We start from the raw sequence: 22551 nt of genomic DNA, 5'->3' as shown, positions 1-22551 counted from the left end.
CCATTGAGGACAATTGTAAGTCCATTGCCTTGGCATTTGCTCCTGTGATATGGAAGGATAGAGTGTAAGACCTCATTGGTCACTCATATCTTCTGTTTATCTGTGTGTATGTGAGGATACAGTTATAAGTCCCTGTAAGTTGGCATCTGTTGTCCTGTGATCATAATTTGATCTGTTTGATTTGTATGTGAGGTTGCAGTTATAAGTCCCTGTAAGTTGGCATCTGCTTTCCTGTGATCATAGTTTGTTCATCTGTTTGTGTGAGAGGTTGCAATTATAAGTCCCTGTAAGTTGGCATTTGCATTCCTGTGATCATATTGTTGCTCTTGTTCTTGTATGTGAGGATCCATTGTAAGTCCCTGTGATGTGGCATTGGATTTCCTAGGACCATACTGTGGAGTTAACCTAAGTCCAGATAGATTGGCAGTTGACTTCCATGTTTCATTCTTTGTTTTTCTTTTGAGGAGATTAGTGTAAGTCCATTGAGTGGCATCTGATATCCATTTCTGTTTTAGGAGACTGGTGTAAATCCATCTATTGGTATCCGGTATCCGCCTTTTATTTCTTTGCCTGTGGAGATTAGTGTAAGTCCATTGAGTGGCATCTGATATCCCGTTTTGTTTTAGGAGATTGGTATAAGACCAGTGATTGGCATCCGATATCCGCTTTTGCTTGCTTTGTTTGTTTGTTATTGCTTATTGCTATTCCAAAGGACACACTTGAATCATCTGCTATATGATTTCAAGAAGTGAACCTTCTAAGAAGTTTTACAATCCCATCCTCATCCATTCATCATTCATTATGTCCTAAACCTTTTCACACTATACCTTTTCAAACTTGACATAAGTGTTGTGCAAACATCTTCATGTTTTCTAACTAAAAACCTGGACTCAAGTCCTTGACTTTTTTCAAACTTCATTTTCATAATACTTCTTTGAATCAATCTTAATCATACTTTGACTTCATCTTTCATAATCACAATCAATTAACTTCACTCATTCACTTGTTTTGGCTTTGTCCATTGTTAATCTTTTCATGCATTAGCCATAGGCTTCAATTATCTTTGTGGTTGATGTAAATCTTGCCTATCCTTAGTGAGTCGACAGTAAGACTTCCGTACTTCAAACAGGGCTAACCCCTCTAGTACGTCGAAGCTATCCTCGCATGGTGGATGTTGTTTTTTGGTCGAGTGTTCTCCCATTGATAATGAAAAGCCTCAGTGCTTGTGTTTAAAACTGAATCCACCAACTTTTGGAAATCTTTTAGCCGAACTACGGCGTTTTGATCCTTACCTTTGATGGAAGGTACGTAGGCAGCGGGTTCATCCGTTCGAACACAAAAATAAATAAAACCCAATAAATAAAATGTATATTCTTTTCTCATCATCCCAATCATGTTTGCACAATCTTTATGTCATAACAAATAACAATTTAGCATAACAAGTGTGAAAAGGGCTCCCTAGGAGTACCTAGGACGTAGTGGGTGCCTAACACCTTCCCATTGCGTAATTTACCCCTTACCCAGAATCTCTGATCTTTTTATTAGTTTTCTACGTGTAAAACTTCTTAGGCTTTTGTTCGCTTTTTAGCCAGTCCTTTGGATAAATAAAAGTGCGGTGGCGACTCGAAATTTCAATGTATCTCTTGCTTATGATTTAATCGATAGATCATATAGCGACGAATACACCGTCACACCTTGCAATACTCATTAATTCATGCATGAATAATATTTGTTTAATATATATATTGAGATGATGTATTCATGGTTTGGTGGATGTTGATATTGCTTTATTCACGTATGCATCTGTTCTTGATATGTCATAGCATGTTGGAGAAATTCTGTTTGCATGATTAAAGAATTATATTTGTCATTTAATTATTATCATATGAGTGTTCACTACTAGAATAAGTCATTTTAGCCTCCTAGTTTAGAGTCGGCCACCGACACGGACACTATTAGTGTCGGCTAAGCCTACACTAACGGACTCTATCTAGGTACATCTTTTAAGACAAGTTATTTTTTTATCAGTGTCGGCAAAACCGACACTACTTGTTATGTTATCTTTGAAGAATGTTTGATTAGTTTATTTAGAGTCGGTGAGACCGATTCTATCTAGTAGCATTATTTTTTAATTAGTATTTATTTACTTAGAGTCCGCTGAGCCGACTCTATTCTTATAACATATACATTTTCCATTGATTTATCTATAATATATATATATATATATATATATATATATATATATATATATATATATATATTTAAGGTTTAAGTATTTTATTTATTAGTTAGACTCCGCTTGGCGGACTCTATGGAATTTTCTATTTCGGACCAAAAATTACGCGACAGCTTATTTCCCTCTTTCCTTTTCCCTCGTCATTTTTCACTCTCCCTCCATTTCATTTCACAAAACGAAAACCCTAATTCCATGCTAATTCGTGAATCCCTTTTTTCCCTATTTCGTTTACCGATTCGTGAATCCCTAATCCGTGAATCCATTGAAGAATCCCTAATTCCCTAATTCAAAATCCCTCGTTAAAGGGTTTCTGAATCATCAAAGGTAATGCATATTCATCTCAAGTGATTTCCATGGAGTTTTGGTTTAATGAGTATGAGATAGTCATATGTTTTATGTTTTATGAATGTAGGTTTTCCAGAACTATCGGCTTTGTGGATGCTGGAATCAACTTTTCTTTGCAAGTTTAGTATTGTTTACAAATATGTTTAAAGTCTCCTTTAAGTCTGAAACTACAAAAATCAAATTATTTGCTAATTGGTTTTCTGAATGTAGGTTTTCAAGAATGCTCATCTTACTTAGTGGAGGCAGTAAGCAGTTGTTGAATGCAAGTTAATTTGGAACCGAAGCACTATATCATCCGGGATTTTGCAAAGACAACTCTTTCTCAAGGTTAGTCATCCCTATGTTAATTTGGAACCAGACTGAACAGTTAGTGTTTGCAATAGTTAGTGTTTGCATCAGTTAGTATTTCTCAAGGTTGGGGTTATAATTTATTTTGAAGGAAATGTTTTTTCTGGACTCAAATTTATTAACTGTTTGCATCAGTAGTGAAAGTTGTGTTTGTGAAAGCTGTATAGTTTCTATGATACTCCTGTTATGAACATATGTGTGGTGTCAAATTGAACTCTAAATCTGAATTTAACTTAGCCATTTTAACTTAGCCATTTTACCTGAATAGCGATGAGTAGGATTAGCCATTTTACCATACAAATTGAACTCTAAATCTGATACAGTTGCAACTGCTACACCAGCTGACACAGTAGCCAAAGCTAAAACCTGCATCATTGCATTCCAATGCATGATTAGTACATAAACAATAAAGGGTTGGATGGAGTAGTTCTTTTTTTAGATACATGAAATGTTTTATAAAAGAGAGAGAATAAAAAACGCCGAAAAGCTTAGTTATGACCTTTTTCGAAGAAATGGTTTTCTTAAAAAATATGAACTCTCCCTGCAAGCTTCTTGAAAATCACAAGACAGCCTAAAGCCAATCCACACTATAGGCTTCCCGATCCAACCTTTTCTCTGTTAACTGCCTACCTTTCCTACCATTAGACCAAGTGAATTTATTTCCAAGAGTAGGGATATGGATGTAATGATTGGAATCAGACCAATGAAAGAAATCCTGCATAGGGATACTAGAAGTCCAATGGTTACCTTTATACTCATCAACACTAATGATAGCATTAAAGTCCCCAATAAAGCAACAAAGAGTGTTAGGGATTCATGATCATGTAATGCTTCTGCTATTTGGTGTTTTATTCCCTTGCATGAAAAATAAATCATGTGAAATTTGTTGAATGCTGGTAGTTAAATCTGTATACATGTTAGGTGATATGTGTTGGTCTGAGTCTTCAAAATCATTTTATTCCTTTCATTGTAACATATAATTGACATAGGAAATATTTATTTTTACATCCTTTTTCTCTCTAAAATCCTTATACAAACATAGGTTTGAGTCTTCCACACAAATTGATCTTTCTTAGGATCCATAACCAGAAAAAAAGGTCCACTTCGGGTCATCTATGCCCAAACATCAAACCTAATCTGAGTACTATAAGTGTTAAAATGCATAGAGATGTATATGAATACATTTGCTACAGAGTTGAGGACAAAATTAACTTGCTTCAGAATCTCCCACAAAGAAGGGTTGTGTTGGTGCTGGACACAACAAATATTGCCTATACATGAAATATCATAAGACTAATATTTAAGTAGCTATAGTTTATAAATATGAATCTTAAATAAACACTCAAATGTATACTTACTGAGAAACATATAGATACAAACTCCTTATCAGGTCTAAGTATCCAAGCTTTTGAAATACCCTCTGAAATGAGAGCTACAAAGGAAGATAGGATTACCACAAAAATGCAGCAAATAGTTGTTACCACTAGCTCTTCTTGATATTCCTTGATAATCCAAGTCTGTATATATAAATGGAAGTTAAAAAAATAATTCAGAACTATAGTTACAAATATGCTATGTCTTGCTTCTAGTTAAAATACTAGGACTACTATTGACAAGTGACTATTGAGCTGCTGCTGCTTCTTCATGAATTTCTCCTTCAACTGGACTGAAACTCACTCGTTTCTGAAAATTCAAATTCAGCCAATAACATTAGCTTAATTTCACATTACTTAATAACATTATTCTATATGATTTGTTGTAGTCGTAATTGTTTGGAAGAAAACCAGTTTTTTAATTTAGTATTTAACTATAACTTTTCAACAATGTTAAAATAAGCATCAATCAACTTTTGAAGTTATCTCATTCTTACATTTGACTTATGCTTATGAATTCTACATTGAAGAATAAGGCGTGAGGCATGTTACCATGTTAGATAGCTTATTAAGAAACGTCATAAACAACATAGAAAGCCTAAGATAATAGAAAATATTCATCCACGTTATGTAAAACTTGCAATAAAATTTTATTTCCTCAACTTTCTTCTTGGCATCAGCAAGATAAGGTTGATTGCAACTCATATCATAAATGAAATAATATTCATAATCTGTCCCGGTTATACTTTCGTTCATAAGATTTTATCCCCTTTTCGGTATATAAAATGGCTTCAAATGTGATTGTTTAACAGATGAACAACTTAAAGTTTACACAAAATTTTCTTAACGTGGAAATAGTATATCACTAGTAACTTTAACAAAATAGAGAAGTGAGTACAATAGCTTATTGGATTTATTAACATCATCTAAGTTGTTTCTCTTTATACAGTGGAGATCAATATTCAGCTGTGTCATTAATAGGGCCCCGAACAACTGATGCATCTACAATTAAGATTTCAGGAAGTGAGTACAATAGCTTATTGGATTTGTTAAAATATACAGCAGTTTAATAGATTTATAAATCTGTGCAGCAATTTTGTTTACGGTCTGAAATAATAATGTACAATAGTATTAAAATTTGCTATGTTCGTCATGTTTAATTTTTGAACCACTGAAAATAAAATAAAAATCCCTTGGAATGCATGTATTCTATTCTCTCCTAATACCCATTAGGAAGTTATCTGATTTTCTCCTAATACCCATTAGGAAGTTATCAGCCATTCATTTTTGTCTAATATATGTTTTAATTTTCAGTGGTTGACGAGTTAATTGTTTGCCTTATAGAAAATGGATCGTACTTGGATGTACGATAGAGTATATTCCAATAGACACGGATTGAAAGAAGAGTATGTTCGCGGGGTTAAAGACTTCGTAAAGAGGGCTTTGAAACAACCTATTTGTAAATCTGAGGGAGGGATAAGGTGTCCGTGTATAAATTGCAAGTGTCTCAAGATAAGAACACCAACTAATGTTAGACTTCACTTGTATCGAGATGGATTTCAACCAGACTATTGGATTTGGACTCAACATGGAGAAGTAGAGCTCAATGTTAATACAAGGAATGATTCAAATAGTAGTGAGCATGTGCATCATGATGACCAAATTGAGGCAATGAATCAGATGGTGTATGATGCTTTTAGGCCTTATGGAGTATTCTCTCACGTGAATGATAACATAGAAGTTGAGGAATATACGGAGGATGAGTTTCCCAACGAAGATGCCAAACGATTTTATGACAAGTTGATATCTTTCAACAAGCCCATTTATGAGGGAGCTACCCAATCAATATTATCAATATCTACTCAACTTCTTGAAATTAGGTCTAATTGGCATGTACCACAAAAAGGTTTAGATTTTGTTGCACAAATGCTTAAAAGTGTATGTCCAGTTCAAAAATGCTTGCCCGAGAACTATTACCAAGTAACACAGTTAGTATCTAAGTTAGGGCTAAAGGTTGAGAAGATTGATTGTTGTAAGAATGGTTGTATGTTATATTACAAGGATGATAGCAATCTATCAGAGTGCAAATTTTGTAATGCTCCTAGGTTCATTCCTCGCAAGACTGGCATGGGAAAGTACAAAGATATCCCAGTGAAGAGAATGTTCTACTTCCCAATCATTCCCAGATTACAAAGATTGTATGCATCAACTGAGTCGGCAAGTGAAATGAGATGGCATCACATGAACAAAAATAGTTCCAACATCCTTCGCCACCCGTCAGATGGAAAAGCATGGAAACATTTTGATAGTGTATATCCTGACTTTTCTAGGGAACCCAGAAATGTAAGGTTGGGTCTGTGTTCAGATGGTTTTACTCCTTACATTCAAGCGTCTGCTTCTCCATACTCATGTTGGCCAATAATAGTTACTCCGTATAATCTCCCCCCTGAAATGTGCATGACCAAACCATACTTGTTTTTGGCATGCCTCATACCCGGACCTAAAAACCCTAAATTAAAGATAGATGTCTACTTGCAACCATTGATTGATGATCTACATCGATTATGGTCCAATGGAATATTGACCTATGATATATCTACAAAACAAAACTTCATCATGAAAGCCTGCTTGATGTGGACAATTAATGATTTTCCAGCCTATGGTATGTTATCTGGATGGGGAACACAAGGTAAATTGGCATGCCCTTATTGTATGGAACACACTGATGCTTTCACCTTGAAAAGTGGCCATAAGAATTCCTGGTTTGACTGTCATCGTCGTTTCTTGCCATCTAATCACTCCTTCAGAAGGAGTAAAAGAAGTTTCCTAAAAAATAGGGTTGTGACCAATGAGCCACCTCCCATTTCCACAGGGAAAGATATATGGGCGGTAATAAGTAATTTTCCAAAAGTTACTGAAATTGGATGGGAGGCGAAATGGAAAGAATTCGAAGGGTATGGAGTGGATCACAATTGGAAAAAGCGAAGTATTTTTTGGGATCTCCCATATTGGAAGGATAACTTGTTAAGGCATAACCTCGATGTGATGCACATAGAAAAAAAGTCTTCGATAATATATTTAATACTGTCATGAATGTTAAGGACAAAACAAAGGATAATGAAAAGGCAAGAGAAGACTTGGCTAAATTATGCTTTCGCGGGGACTTGGAGCTCCAACCCTTAGAAAACGGAAAGAATGGTAAACCAAAGGCTAGTTACACTCTAACCAAATCTGAAGCCAAGTTGGTTTGTAAATGGCTTAAGGAATTGAGAATGCCAGATGGCTATGCTTCAAACCTCAGTAGGTGTGCCAATGTAGAAAAGGGTACGGTGCATGGGATGAAGAGCCATGATTGTCATGTTTTCATGGAATGTTTACTCCCAATTGCATTCCATTCATTGCCAGATTTGGTTTGGAAACCATTAACTGAGCTAAGTCGATTCTTTAAAGATCTTTGTTGCAATACATTGAGGATGGACGACTTAATTAAGTTGGATGAGAATATTCCAATTATCATATGCAAGTTGGAAAGGATTTTTCCACCAGGTTTCTTTGACTCAATGGAGCATCTTCCAATCCATCTTGCCAAAGAAGCAATTCTAGGTGGTCCAGTACAGTACCGATGGATGTATCCATTCGAAAGGTAATTGTTGTGGTTGATTTTATTAAGTTATTGCATGTTTATCATAAATTAATAAACGTGGAATGATTGAATGTGCAGATTTATGGGAGTCTCAAAGAGGGCAGTGACAAATAAGGCTAGAGTTGAAGGTTCCATATGCAGTGATTATATACATTGCGAGACAAATTACTTTTGCTCTCATTATTTCAACTCTTTCCGTTTGTTGCCAACCATAAATCTTAGTAACAAACCTCATTTAGACAATGATGACATTCTACCTACAATGTCCATTCTACAAAGTGGCGGTCGACCAAGTGGGAAGTCACGAAAATATTTTCTATCTGATAAGGAATGGAAGTCTTCACATGTGCATGTCTTGATAAATTGTGATGAGGTTAAACCATATCTTGAGTAAGTGTGCATCATAATATATTCAATCAAATTATTGATGCATATCATAATAGATATTTACTTATGAATCGTGTGATTTATTTCAGCATATTCTTAGAGAACCACTCTCTAGATATAGAAGATTCATCTGGGCGCATACATATAGAGTTTCCCATATGGCTGAAGAAATATGTAAATGAGGAGACAAATGGAGTTACTAACCAAGATATAATTGCCTTGTCTCGCAGTCCTGCATCAATGGCCATATCATGGAACATGTATTTTATCAATGGGTACAAGTTTCATACTGAAGAATGGAGCAAAGGTAGAAAAACTAGCAATTGTGGTGTGCACGTGAAAGGTCTTGCAGAAGAAGGAAATACTGATTTTTATGGAATAATCAAACATATCTTTGAGCTAGATTACTTTGGTCTGAAGCATAAGATTCCAGTTTTTTATTGTGAATGGTTTGATCCAACAAGGAATACGGGCACAAAGGTTCACCCACAATATAAAACTGTGGATATTAAGATGGATAAACGTTATCGTCCTTATGATCCTTTCATCCTTGCGCAAAATGCAAGACAAGTGTATTATGTCCCATATCCAGAAATGTGTAGAGATATGCATGGATGGTGTGCGGCAATCACCACAAAACCAAGGGGTCGCGTAGAGATTGACAACATAGAGGATGAAGTACCTTATCAATCTGATGGGATGTTACCGGCGCTACCCAATGTAGAAATTGAAGCAATATCTTGTTTGTGTGACATGTCACAATTAGATGTGTTTGAAGAGATTTTTGATTGCTCTACTAGTGAAGCAGATAGAGGGCATTGATGAAGATAAGCGTGATGTGACGTGAATGAGGGTTCAAATAGAAACAAAAGGGTGAAGCAGAACTAAATTTTCTTTTCTTTCTAGTTTCTCTTTCTAGTTTTGCTGTTATCAGAAACAACATTGTTTCTTTTCTTTTACTTTTAATTTTTTCAGAAACTGCATTTGATAATGTTATGATAATGTTAAGAGTGTGAGACTGACTAATCCTTTTATTTTTATGACAACAGATGACTAAAAGAGGTGGAAAAGCTAAGGTATTAGCACCAGGAAAACTTCAAGAAGAACGAAATCGCATAATTAACAAGAAGCATATCGTTAGGAAACCTGCTCAAACAACATTGTCTATGCAGGATGCATCATCGGCACCAACACCAGCTCAGGCGGCACCGTCCGTGCAGGTTGCATCGTCGATGCCGACATCAGCTTCGAAAAATCATCTGTGCAGGCTGCATCGTCGATGCCAACACCAGCTCAGGCAGCATCGTCCGTGCAGGTTGCATCATCAATGCCAACATCAGCTTCTAAAAAATCGTGTGTGCAGGCTGCATCGTTGATGCCAACACCAGCTCAGGCAGCATCGTCCGTGCAGGCTGCATCGTCGATGCCAACACCAGCTCAGGCAGCATCGTCTGTGCAGGCTGCATCGTCGATGCCAACACCAGCTCCAACTGTAGTACCTGTTCATGCCACTACCTCTGAGAAATTCAGTTTTATGCCTACTCCAACTTTAAGCCATCAAACAATGGCTGGCCCTCAAAGTATAAACCTTCAAACAATGGCTAGCCCTTCAAATTTGGCAGAGGAGGAAGATGTGGATGCTGATGAGGATGAGGCGGTGGGTCAAGAAACTATTACCCCTCTTGTGCCAACAATAGATGAGAATGGGAAAGTTATTATAAAACCATCTGGTACTGGGTAAGTCATATATATTCTCATAATTTAATAATTTAGTAGTTTTATTATTGTATTTTGTCTAAAATATATATAACCTGTTAAGAAAGTTGAGAATATTACTATCCATATGATTCTTAATAATTTAGTAGTTTTATTATTGTATTTTGTAGGCTAGTTCCTGCCAAAGAAGTTGCTGGTGCCATTAATTATGCGATACGCAAACAATTTTATAAACCTATACATCATTGGTCTGCACTCGATCCTGATACGAAAGCTGATTGGTTTAAGTTGTTTGGAGTAAGTATTTATTGACTTTTGTCACTTAAGTTGATCAAATTATATTTAAAAAAGTAACTAATTGGTTATTAATATTAATTATGTGATTTTAATTATTTTTAGGAGAAGGTTTCGTGGGATCCTTTCGATCATGCATTTGTCTATAGCGCATTTGAAAAAAAAGGAAGAAAACGATTAAACGACATGTTGGGGAAGGCGAGGAGAAAAGGGACTCGACCTTCATGGATTGGTGATGATGCTTGGGTTGAACTTCAAACTTATTGGAAAAAGACCGAGTTTTTGGCTGTGTCTTCTCAAAACAAGACCAATCGAGCTTCCGCAAGAGGCGGAGCAGTCCACACCACAGGCCGTAAGGCTCATATTGATGTTGCACTTCAACTTGTAAGTAATAAAATCCTAACAAATTATTATTATTATGAAGATTCTTTATATCTTGACAATTTTACTCGTATTCTGTATTGATTATTGGATTATTTGATTATTTGTAGTCACGTGAACTTCAACGGGATCTGCGTCCCGATGAGTTATTTTTAAAAACACACAAGAGGAAAAATGGTGAATGGGTTGATAGTCGTGCTGCATCTACTTATGTAAGTTCTCGTAAATTTTACTGCATCAATATTTGCATCCATGCTTGAAACATATTATGTAGCTGTTATGTATTCCTTATCCATAAATGTTAATAGAAAATACAGTTGCTGCATGCTTTAATAGAAAATACAGTTGCTGCATGCTTTAAATGTTATTTGAAACATAACAGAATTTATTATTTTCTCTATATGTGATTTTCTCTACTTATCCATGCTATAGTAATGATTCATTCGTTGCAGCAACGATACATGTAGAAGTATTTTTCGAATAAAGTTTCTCATCTTCTCTCTGAATTTTTTGAATAAAGTTTCTTCTCTTTCTTTGACTGGATTTTTGATAGAAGTATTTGGAGTTTCTATCTCCTTCCATCAACCAAAAGCTTTTAGCTCTCTGACTCCACCTTATTTGGAGGTTGATATTAATTATAGTATCGTTAAACATATTAGTAGTTTTAAAATATATATGTTTACCCCTTGTTTTTCAGAAGCAGACTTATTCAAATTAAACTCTCCAAAAAGGATCTAGTTATCCATTTTTATAGTCTAATGTAAGTTAGATATAATAGCACAAGTCCTATGTTTATCAACATGCTTAGAGTGACCATAGAAAGCTGTAATTCTACAGTCAGGACTACTATCATTAGAAATGATATATGCATAAATGAATTGTTTATTAGCTTCAATATACATTAAAACAAGCACTCAAGCCTTAGCATCACTAGTAATAGTGCAGTAAAAAACTAAATAGTGAGCCACATGATTATCAAATTTATGGAAAATTTTCTGAAAAGAGGTGTTAGAGGACTTAGCTTCGGATAGAAAGAGGGTATCAGGGTGATTTTTATTGACGAGGCCTTCAAGGCCTAATTATAGGCAGGTCTTAGAGGACTTAGCTTCGAAAAATTCAGAGAGAAGATGGCAGAATGCTGTTTGATATCTATTTTTCCTACTTCCTGCTGTGCTGTAATTTGATATCAGTTTGAAAATGAAAGTTCTTTGAAGATTCTGTCTGCAATAATGGTTAAATGGTCACTAGCTGGTTAAATGGTTAAATAGTCAAGTTCTTCCTGCTGTGCTGTTTTTTTTATGCTTTTGAGTTATTGTATATCTTCTTTCAGGGGAAACATATGATTACACTATGAACTTTGTGCTTCATCTCAACATGCTTGCAGATTGCTGTTACGCAGGCAAAATAATGATCAGTCCCATTAGATTTCTGAGCACAACGTGGATGTGTCGATTCCTATAGTGACAATGCATGAGACAGCGCACAAATACTATTATTATTATTGATTCTTTTCTTAGATAGATATCAAATTTGTACCTTTGTTTACATGTGAATAAATCAAACCACCCTATCAGTGAGTGAGTCATTGGCATAACCATTTTGAGTTTCATCGGCATAGCTGTATAAGAATGATACAATTGCTTGTGTTATCTTGCTGTTAAGTATTCCTTACTTTTTCTATTATGCAGAAGACTTTTAAAGAGAAGTTTGATGCAGAACTTCAGCCAACTGAAGAAGGGAATGGAGAGGTTGTTCAAGTGTTAGATGGAGAGCGTGTAAATCAGCTATGGACAGAGGATGCTGGGGGCCGTAACCGTGGTCGGGTTTATGGCGCTGCAGATTTAGCTATTAATCTAAAACGTGGATCAAAAAGTTTTACCCAACAATCTCAAACTCCTCAACACTCTATGTTTGGGATGTCATTAGAAGCTGAAAGAGCAGCTAGAATTAGAGCTGAACAAATTGCTGAGGCTGCAACGACCCAATTACAAGAGGCTAACGAAGCAATACGAGCTGCTACCGAGGCTGCAAAAGCTGCTACCGAGACTGCACAAAGGATGGAGAGGGAGATGAATACTTGGAAGGAATTTATGATGAAGAAATTTGACACTTCAACTTTTGTATCACATTCTCATCATTATGATGACGATTTGGATGATCAATCATTAGATGAAGATTGATCTTGTACTTTTAGTAGAACGAATTAATCTCGGATGTGATTACTTTTTGTGTATGTTTTTTGAAAGTTAATGTGGGTAGAACTTTTGTAGTTTCTTTCACGAATGTTTAAGATTGTTGCCAAATGTTTTACCATAAATATGATATTGTTCGGTTGATGGAGTGGATTGAAAAAATTTGTTCGAGTGAGGTTGTCATGTTGCAACCCGACTCTAAACATCTTTATTGTCCTTTTTTGTTGACTTTAGAGTCGGTGTATGCAAGGCTAAATATTATTATAGACTTTTCTATGTTGACTTTAGGGTCGGTGACACGGACGCTATCTGTTTTTTTCTTGAGTTTTATAAATTGACCTCAATGCCACTCGATCGATGCATACAAAAAATGTTGACTTTTTTTGTTGACTTTAGAGTCGGACAGGGCAACGCTAAACATAATATTGACTTTTCATGGTTTTGAAACAATATAGCATCGGTCCCATTAGTGTCCGCGTTAGCCTCCGTTTCACCGAGGCTACGTAGCCTCGGTGTATCTTTAGCCGACGTTACACAGTAGCTTCGCAACTTTTATTCAAGGCCCGACACCGACGCTAAACCGACGCTAACCACATATTAGTGTCTGTTTTTTCACCTTTAGCGTCTGAAAGTGGCCGACGCTAATAACTGTTTTTCTAGTAGTGGTTGTTTCTATCATGATTATGTTTATTTCACATGCTGTTATTACATAATAATGATGATGATGATATAATGGTGATAATATAAATCCTTGGTTGTCTTTAACATGTATGTGTAAAGTTCGTTTTATCATTATCACTTGCAGTAAAGAGAACTAATACATGAGTAAAATAATATAAGCTTCTTGATTTGTGCATGACTATTTTTATTATTGCATGATGATTACATATGATCTTATTTTATGTGTGTGGTTTGATATAAGATGAAGTTACAGGTTTGTTATATTCACATGAAAGAAACAGCATGATAAGAAATAAAGTAGCTTGCCGTAAGAGAGAAAGCGGTAACATGCATGGTGGTGTTGTGTCAAAATGGAAAAATCCATGTAGAATTAATATATATTTTAATGAAGGCGAATAAATAATGAATGGACCAACATGGCTTGTTGGTAGCTCCCCCCTTATTGCAATGTAGAGGTCCTGGGTTCGAGCTCCGTAGGATCTATTTTTTAAAATTTCAGTGTTTTTACTATGTTTACTCCCTTTCCACTATAATTAATTCACCACTGTTTTTCTATTATTAAAATAAAACCCATTAATTAATTTTCTAATTCATATATTATATTAGTTATTTAAACTAGGATATAATTTAATCTAGTTTATTAATTAAATTTTCATATATCACTTAATTAATTAAAATGGGCTATTTTGAATAATAAAAATCTAATTATATTTTTTTTCTCTTTTCTTTTAAAATTTCTATCAATTTAGTCTAAGTTTTCCCATAAATTCATAAAAAAAAGTTTCTATTATTATAGACTAAAAATATTCTTAATTCATTCTTAAATTTTTTTTATTTCTTTCTTTTTAGTTTAATTAGGTTTTATTATTTTGTATGCCCTTTTAATTTTGTACTCGTTAATTAAGATTTAGATATTTTATATCCCCTTTTAAATTATGTACCCCCATCCCGGAGCCATGTAATAGCGTAGTCTTATTTTTCGCACTTTAATTTTTCCGTACTGTGAATATAACTGTCTAGATGTATGCTAATAGGATTGCATGGAAAGATAAATAATCGAACTTAGATAAATTAATTCAAGATAATATATCCGAATCCAATCATTTCCACACTTGCACCTCTAGGGTAACTCTCTCTTTGTTGCCTTACGATATTACGGTCATGTCCCGCGAATGTGGGGATACCCTTAGCAAAGACCCTTTCGATTAAATCATCATCATCCCTAAACAGATAAGTCATAGTCTCTTCGATCAAAAGGTCAATGACCCTACAAGATAAATCATAGTCCCTCAAACGTTGCCTTCGAATATATGACCTTGTCCCTCGAACGTTGCCTTTGAATATATGACTTTGTCCCTCGATGACCCTTCGTTGTAGCCTATGATTAAATGATGATCGTCCCTTCGAATGCTAAGGTATCCTTACAAATGTTGTCTTCAATGACCAATCGACGACCCCACGATGTCCCTTTACATCCAAAGGATAAGACTACTTACTTCTCAATAGTAAGGAAAGTTTTACCCTCCTAAGGATAGGAAATACCTATAAAGACCTTGGTTAGGTATAACTCTAAAATGCTTGCTCACAGCTTAAAATACTTTTCACACCTCACACTTTTCAAAACATCTTTTAGAAAATCACCACTTGATATACATTCGCAACAGAATCATCGCCGAGTTATATTTTTCTAAACATCTTTCAAAATCAAACGAGATAAACACTTCGTATACATTCGTATAAGAATCATTACAAAGTTAAATTTTTCCGTACTGTGAATATAACTGTCTAGATGTATGCTAATAGGATTGCATGGAAAGATAAATAATCGAACTTAGATAAATTAATTCAAGATAATATATCCGAATCCAATCATTTCCACACTTGCACCTCTAGGGTAACTCTCTCTTTGTTGCCTTATGATATTACGGTCATGTCCCGCGAATGTGGGGATACCCTTAGCAAAGACCCTTTCGATTAAATCATCATCATCCCTAAACAGATAAGTCATAGTCTCTTCGATCAAAAGGTCAATGACCCTACAAGATAAATCATAGTCCCTCAAACGTTGCCTTCGAATATATGACCTTGTCCCTCGAACGTTGCCTTCGAATATATGACTTTGTCCCTCGATGACCCTTCGTTGTAGCCTATGATTAAATGATGATCGTCCCTTCGAATGCTAAGGTATCCTTACAAATGTTGTCTTCAATGACCAATCGACGACCCCACGATGTCCCTTTACATCCAAAGGATAAGACTACTTACTTCTCAATAGTAAGGAAAGTTTTACCCTCCTAAGGATAGGAAATACCTATAAAGACCTTGGTTAGGTATAACTCTAAAATGCTTGCTCACAGCTTAAAATACTTTTCACACCTCACACTTTTCAAAACATCTTTTAGAAAATCACCACTTGATATACATTCGCAACAGAATCATCGCCGAGTTATATTTTTCTAAACATCTTTCAAAATCAAACGAGATAAACACTTCGTATACATTCGTATAAGAATCATTACAAAGTTAAATTTTTCCGTACTGTGAATATAACTGTCTAGATGTATGCTAATAGGATTGCATGGAAAGATAAATAATCGAACTTAGATAAATTAATTCAAGATAATATATCCGAATCCAATCATTTCCACACTTGCACCTCTAGGGTAACTCTCTCTTTGTTGCCTTACGATGTTACGGTCATGTCCCGCGAATGTGGAGATACCCTTAGCAAAGACCCTTTCGATTAAATCATCATCATCCCTAAACAGATAAGTCATAGTCTCTTCGATCAAAAGGTCAATGACCCTACAAGATAAATCATAGTCCCTCAAACGCTGCCTTCGAATATATGACCTTGTCCCTCGAACGTTGCCTTCGAATATATGACCTTGTCCCTCGAACGTTGCCTTCGAATATATGACTTTGTCCCTCGATGACCCTTCGTTGTAGCCTATGATTAAATGATGATCGTCCCTTCGAATGCTAAGGTATCCTTACAAATGTTGCCTTCAATGACCAATCGACGACCCCACGATGTCCCTTTACATCCAAAGGATAAGACTACTTACTTCTCAATAGTAAGGAAAGTTTTACCCTCCTAAGGATAGGAAATACCTATAAAGACCTTGGTTAGGTATAACTCTAAAATGCTTGCTCACAGCTTAAAATACTTTTCACACCTCACACTTTTCAAAACATCTTTTAGAAAATCACCACTTGATATACATTCGCAACAGAATCATTGCCGAGTTATATTTTTCTAAACATCTTTCAAAATCAAACGAGATAAACACTTCGTATACATTCGTATAAGAATCATTACAAAGTTAAACTCTCCTTTCAAAATATTTTCTAAACACACCATATTTCTCAAACACTTTCTCAAATAAGGAAAACATAAGTGAGTTAAGCAATTAAGAGCCCATGGGTAACCATGGATACAAAGGGTGCTAACACTTTCCCTTTGTATAATGTACCTCCCGAACTCAAAATCTAATCAAGGTATTTCCTGTTCTTTTCCGCCTTTCCTTATTGGATAAAAGAAAAGTCGGTGGCGACTCTTGCTATCCACAACATTGCTTTTCAAAGCAAAAACACAAAGTCAGTTCACTGTATCACATTAGTGAATAAGTGTAGGATATATGATGAGGATAGCAAAGCCTGTTCCGCTTACTATAAGAGTCTTAGTGAGAAGAAAGGGAGGAATTGATATCGTGGGAAGTTGTATAGTGCTCCAGCTGATAAGGGGAAGTAGAAGGCTTCAGGTGAGAGTAAGCCAAGCGGGTGAAAGACTTATGATCCTATCAAATTCTTTAAGTGTGGTGTCACGGATATTCATGCCATTAACTGCAAGAGTTCTAAGAAGAGATGCTTCAAGTGTGGAAAGACTAGACATCTTATTGATGATTGTAAGAGTAATAATATGACTTACTTCAATTGTGGGGAACCAGGTCACATGAGTACTCATTTCCAGAAACCCAAGAAGGTTCAATCTGGAGGAAAAGTTTTTGCTTTAACTAGGTCAGAGACTACTAGCACAAACATAATGATTCGAGGTACGTGTTTTATTAATGGTATTCAGTTGATTGCTATTATTGATAAGAGTGCAACACATTCTTTTATTTTGCTTGATTATCCTCAAAGGTTGGATTTAAAGTTGTTTGTTATAGTTGGGAGTATGCTTATTGATACCCCCGCTAATAGTTAGGTGACTACTTTGTGGATATGTTTGAATTGTCCGCTGACTATCTATGGTAAGAGTGTTGGGATGGACCTAGTCTGTCTACCATTGAATCAACTCGATGTTATCATTGGAATGAACTGGTTGGAGTTCAACCATGTTCATATCAATTATTTTGACAAGTCAGTGTCATTTCTAGAGTTAGATGCAAGTGACGAGTTGTTTGTATTTGCTAAGCAAGTGGATGAGTTCGTGGAGAATGATGTTATATTGTTTATAATATTAGCTTCTATGAAGGATAAAACCAAAATTGCGATTGGTAAATTACATGTGGTGTGCAATTTTCCAGAAGTGTTTACAGATGATATCAATGATTTGCCACTGGAGCGCAAGGTTGAGTTCACCATACACTTAGTACCATGTATTAGTCATGTATAGATGGATCCTTATAGGATGTATGCTTCAGAGTTGAGTCAGCAGAAGAAATAGTTGGAGGATTTAATTAAGAAAAAGTTTATCCAACCGAGTGTTTCGTCGTGGGGAGTGTCGATGTTGTTAGTTAAAAAGAAAGATGGTAGAATGAGGTTATGTGTTGACTACAGACAGATGAACAAAGTTACTATCAAGAATAAGTATCATCTTCCGAGAATTGACGATTTGATGGATTGACTGGTTGGTGCTTACATATTCAGTAAGATTGATTTGCAGTCTGGTTATCATCAGATTCGAGTGAAATAAAAGATATTTTGAAGACTGTGTTCAGAATGAGATATGGTGACTATGAGTATTTTGTGATTCCATTTGGTGTGTCTAATGCACCAAGTGTGTTTATGGAGTATATGAATATAATTTTCCATCCTTATTTAGAGCATTTTGTGGTTGTGTTCATCGAAGATATTTCGATATATTCTAAGTTTGATGAAGAGCATGTGAAGCATCTGAGGGTAGTATTATAGACTTTACGAGTAAGAAAGTGTTATGACAACTTGTCCAATTGTGAATTCTAGTTGAAAGAAGTGAGTTTTCTTAGGTATGTGATTTCTAGTGGTGGTAGTAATGTTGATTCGTCGAAGGTTGATGTTGCAATGGGAGACCTTGAAATATGTCATTGAGATCAAAAGTTTTCTTGGTTATAGGAGGTTTATTGAAGGCTTTTCAAAATTGGCATTTCCTTTGACTCAGTTAACTAGAAAGGGTTAAGCTTATGTATGGGGCATTCTGTGTGAAGAAAGTTTTCAAGAACTCAAGAGGAAGTTGATGTCTGCTCCAGTTTTGATTCCGTTGAATCCAAGTGAATCATTTGTTGTGTATTGTGATGCTTCAAAGATAGGTCTAGGTGGTGTACTGAGGAAGAATAGTCACGTTATGGCTTATGCTTCTAGACTATTGAAGGTTCATGAGAGGAATTATCCTAGGCATGACCTAGAGTTTGAAGTCGTGGTGATTCTGATAAAAATTTGGAGGCATTATCTGTTTGGTTCCAAATCTGAAGTGTTCAGTGACCATAAGAGTTTGAAGTACTTGTTCGATTAGAAAAATTTATATATGAGACAAATGAGATGGCTCGAATTTCTGAAGGATTATGATTTTGGCTTGAGTTACCATCTAGGTAAAGCCAATGTCGTAGCTGATGCGTTGAGTATGAAGTTGTTGCATATGTCGATGATGATGGTTTGAGAGTTGGAATTGATTCAGAAATTCACATACATGAGTTTGGTGTATGAAGAGACCCCTGACTCTGTGAAGTTAGGCATGTTGAAGCTGACCAGTAGTATCCTTGAAGAAATCAGAGAATGTCAGAAAATCTATTTGGGATTGATCGACTTGTTAATATTAATCAATCAAGGAAAATGAGGTGATTTCAGAATTGACGAGAATGGTATGATGAGATTCAGAGACAGCGTTTATGTATCAGATGTACCAGAACTTAAGAAGAGTATTCTTGAGAAAGGTTATAGAAATGGTCTAAGTATTCATATTGGTGTCACTAAGATGTATTAAGATTTGAAAAGAATGTTTTGGTGGACATGAATGAAGAAGGAAGTAATTGAGTTTGTTTACGCTTGCTTCACTTATCAGAAGTCGTTGGGTCTGATGCAACCGTTGAGCATTCCTGAGTGGAAATGGGACAATATTTCCATGGATTTTGGACAAGTTTTCCGAAGACGACGAAAGGATGTAACTATATATGGGTCACCATTGATAGATTGAATAAATTAACTCATTCATTCTAATTAAGATTAGTTATCCTTTGCAGAATTTAGCCTAGTTGTATATTGAGAAGGTTGATAGCTTGCATGGTATTCATGCGAGTATTATATCTGATAGAGATATGAGATTCACATTGAGATTTTGGCAGAGTTTGCAAGAATCTTTGGGTACTAAGCTGAATTTGAGTTCTGCTTATCATCCGCAGACGAACGATCAGACAGAGAGGAATATCCAGTCTTTGGAGGATTTGCTGAGAGCTTGTGTTTTTGTGAAGGGGGTAACTGGGACAGTTACTTACCATTGGTTGAGTTCACTTGCAATAACAATTTTCATTCTAGTATTGGAATGACACCATTCGAAGCTTTGTATGGTAGATGGTGTAGAACATCTTTGTGTTGGTATGACTCAGGTGAAAGTATTGTGATTGGACATGAGATTATTCAGTAGACTATCGAGAAGATCAAGATGATCCAAGAGAAGACAAAAGCTTCAAGAAGTCGCCATAAGAGTTACCATGGTAAAATGAGGAAAGAACTTGAATTCCAAGAGGGAGATCATATGTTTTTGAGAATCACTCCGGTAACTGGTGTTGGTCAAGCTTTAAAATCTCAAAAGCTCACACCATATTTTATTGGTCCTTATCAAGTTATGAAGCGAGTAGGAGAAGTGGCCTATAGAGTTGGTTTACCGCCATTTCTTTCGAATCTTCATGATTTCTTTCACGTGTCTCAGTTGAGGAAGTATATTCCTGATCCGTCTCATTTTATTCAAGCGGACGATGTGCAAGTTAGAGAGAACTTGACCGTTGAGGCATCTCCCTTGATAGTAGAGGATCACGAAGTGAAACACATGAGAGGAAAAGAGATTGTGTTGGTGAAGGTGGTGTGGGGATGACTTGCTGGTCGGAGTATGACGTAGGAGCTGGAGAGTTAGATGAGAGAGTCGTTTCCGGATCTGTTTCCTTCAGGTAATTTTCGAGGGCAGATATTTAATCAAATAAATTATGTTTTGGTTTAATTATTTAGTATGTGGTGTGCTTTTAATACAATATTTGTGAGTTGTATGTGTATGTGGTACATGGTGGGGTGTAGTGAGAGTTTTGATGGGCGGATAGAACAATTAAAATAATTAGAAATGATTAGGATTAATAATTATTTTTAATTAATTTAAATAAAATAGAAATATAGGTTTTGGGTGAAAATAGGAACTAAGGAGAAATAGGGGAAGTGGTGAGAAAAATAAGAAGAGTTGCGACTTATTATAACTATTTAGAGATAAAAAGGGGTTAGTGGAGTCTTTGAGAAAATAATATGTAAAGTTGAAGCATTTAGGAGAAAATTGAAGGCTAGGTCTTGAAGAGGTAAGAACAAACCATTAACCTAATTCAGAATTTTGCTGAAAATTTGATGTAACGGGGGAGAAAGGGCTTGAATATGGGTGTTTGGCATGAAAAGGGTAGAGTTAATGACAATGAATAAATGATTAATTGATGCAAACAAAATGAATTAATGATGAATTGATGTTAATATGATTTAACATGATTGAGTATTGTATGGATGTAGATATTTGTTGTGCTTTTGTTGTTTGGTGATACTATATGATGTGAATATGATTCGTATTGTTATTAAATGCATGATTATATGGTGATTAATTATGTATTTATGATGAGTATTATTGTTATAATCTATGGATAGTAATTCAGAAAGAGGAATTACTATTGTGTGTCAATGCATGTTACTTATAGTCAGAAGGGGGGTCGAAGCATTATTATTGTTATTGCATTGATTTGTATGGAAGTGCATCATTGTGTCATGTCGTTGAAAGAGGTAAGTTCACTAGTTCAGAAGAAGGGACTAGTGGCTTGTCCCAAGTTCAGAAGGGGGCTTGGAGCTCAGAAGCGGACGATCATGGGTTTAGAGGGGGGGGGGGGGTTCCTGAGAGAGCCAAATGTGAGTTGGTACCACATGTATAATGTCACAATGTGTCGTGAGTCACATTACATATATTTGCATATTATTATCAATGGATGTGAGATTATGGTGATTTTGTTTATCTATTAAATGTATGACTTGTGTGTTTCTCTACCTTTGCATTCTTTACACCGTTTATATCAAATTTTATTACTCACCTCATTGCTTAATGTTGTCCACCATGAACATCTTGCAAATACTCAGGAGTAAAGTTGTTGATGTGTGTGGAAGGTGGCTTTTGGAGCTATTCTTCGTTTTATTTATTGTTTATCCCAATTTAGTGGTTTTAGTGCTCTGATCTTATAACATCAAGAATGGGGAGTTTGTATGTCTTGAGTCAATGTTGAATTTTGGTGACTTTAAGTTTAATATGTTATTTGTGAAGTTTAATTTGAAGTTGTTATGTTATGATTTTTTGCTGCTTATTGTCACATGCTTTGATGAGTTTTGGATGGTGAACGTTGGTGACACCTTAAGTTGTCAAGTAATTCATTTTTTATAAGTTTTGGGGTTTTGGGTGTTACGCACATCAATTTAATTACATATCATCAAAGCAATCTTTTTCGTAACGACTTCTGGCGTAGACCTATTGTA

The 22551-nt window shown here is 35.6% G+C and overlaps 2 protein-coding genes and 1 long non-coding RNA gene across 3 annotated transcripts; all 3 read left to right on the top strand.

Annotated features, from left to right (window-relative positions):
- The first annotated feature begins 2472 nt into the window (after positions 1-2472).
- Positions 2473-9529, top strand: LOC127136262 (uncharacterized). The gene is made up of 4 exons (XR_007808671.1): positions 2473-2560; positions 2649-2700; positions 2792-2908; positions 9382-9529. It is a non-coding gene; the product is annotated as an uncharacterized LOC127136262 (long non-coding RNA).
- Positions 9530-9611: 82 nt separating this feature from the next.
- LOC127106647 (uncharacterized) lies at positions 9612-12903 on the top strand. Its single transcript, XM_051043948.1, has 5 exons — positions 9612-10069; positions 10219-10345; positions 10448-10793; positions 12054-12122; positions 12386-12903. The coding sequence occupies exons 1-5, from the start codon at positions 9612-9614 to the stop codon at positions 12901-12903; spliced, it is 1518 nt and encodes a 505-aa protein (XP_050899905.1).
- Positions 12904-20509: 7606 nt separating this feature from the next.
- Positions 20510-20881, top strand: LOC127106636 (uncharacterized). The gene has a single exon (XM_051043939.1). It carries the CDS (start codon positions 20510-20512, stop codon positions 20879-20881), a length of 372 nt encoding a protein of 123 aa, XP_050899896.1.
- The last annotated feature ends 1670 nt before the right edge of the window (positions 20882-22551 follow it).

Source organism: Lathyrus oleraceus, chromosome 1 (assembly GCF_024323335.1).
Source record: "Lathyrus oleraceus cultivar Zhongwan6 chromosome 1, CAAS_Psat_ZW6_1.0, whole genome shotgun sequence".
Lineage (NCBI taxonomy): Eukaryota > Viridiplantae > Streptophyta > Magnoliopsida > Fabales > Fabaceae > Lathyrus > Lathyrus oleraceus.
This window is presented reverse-complemented; position numbering and strand designations above follow the sequence as displayed.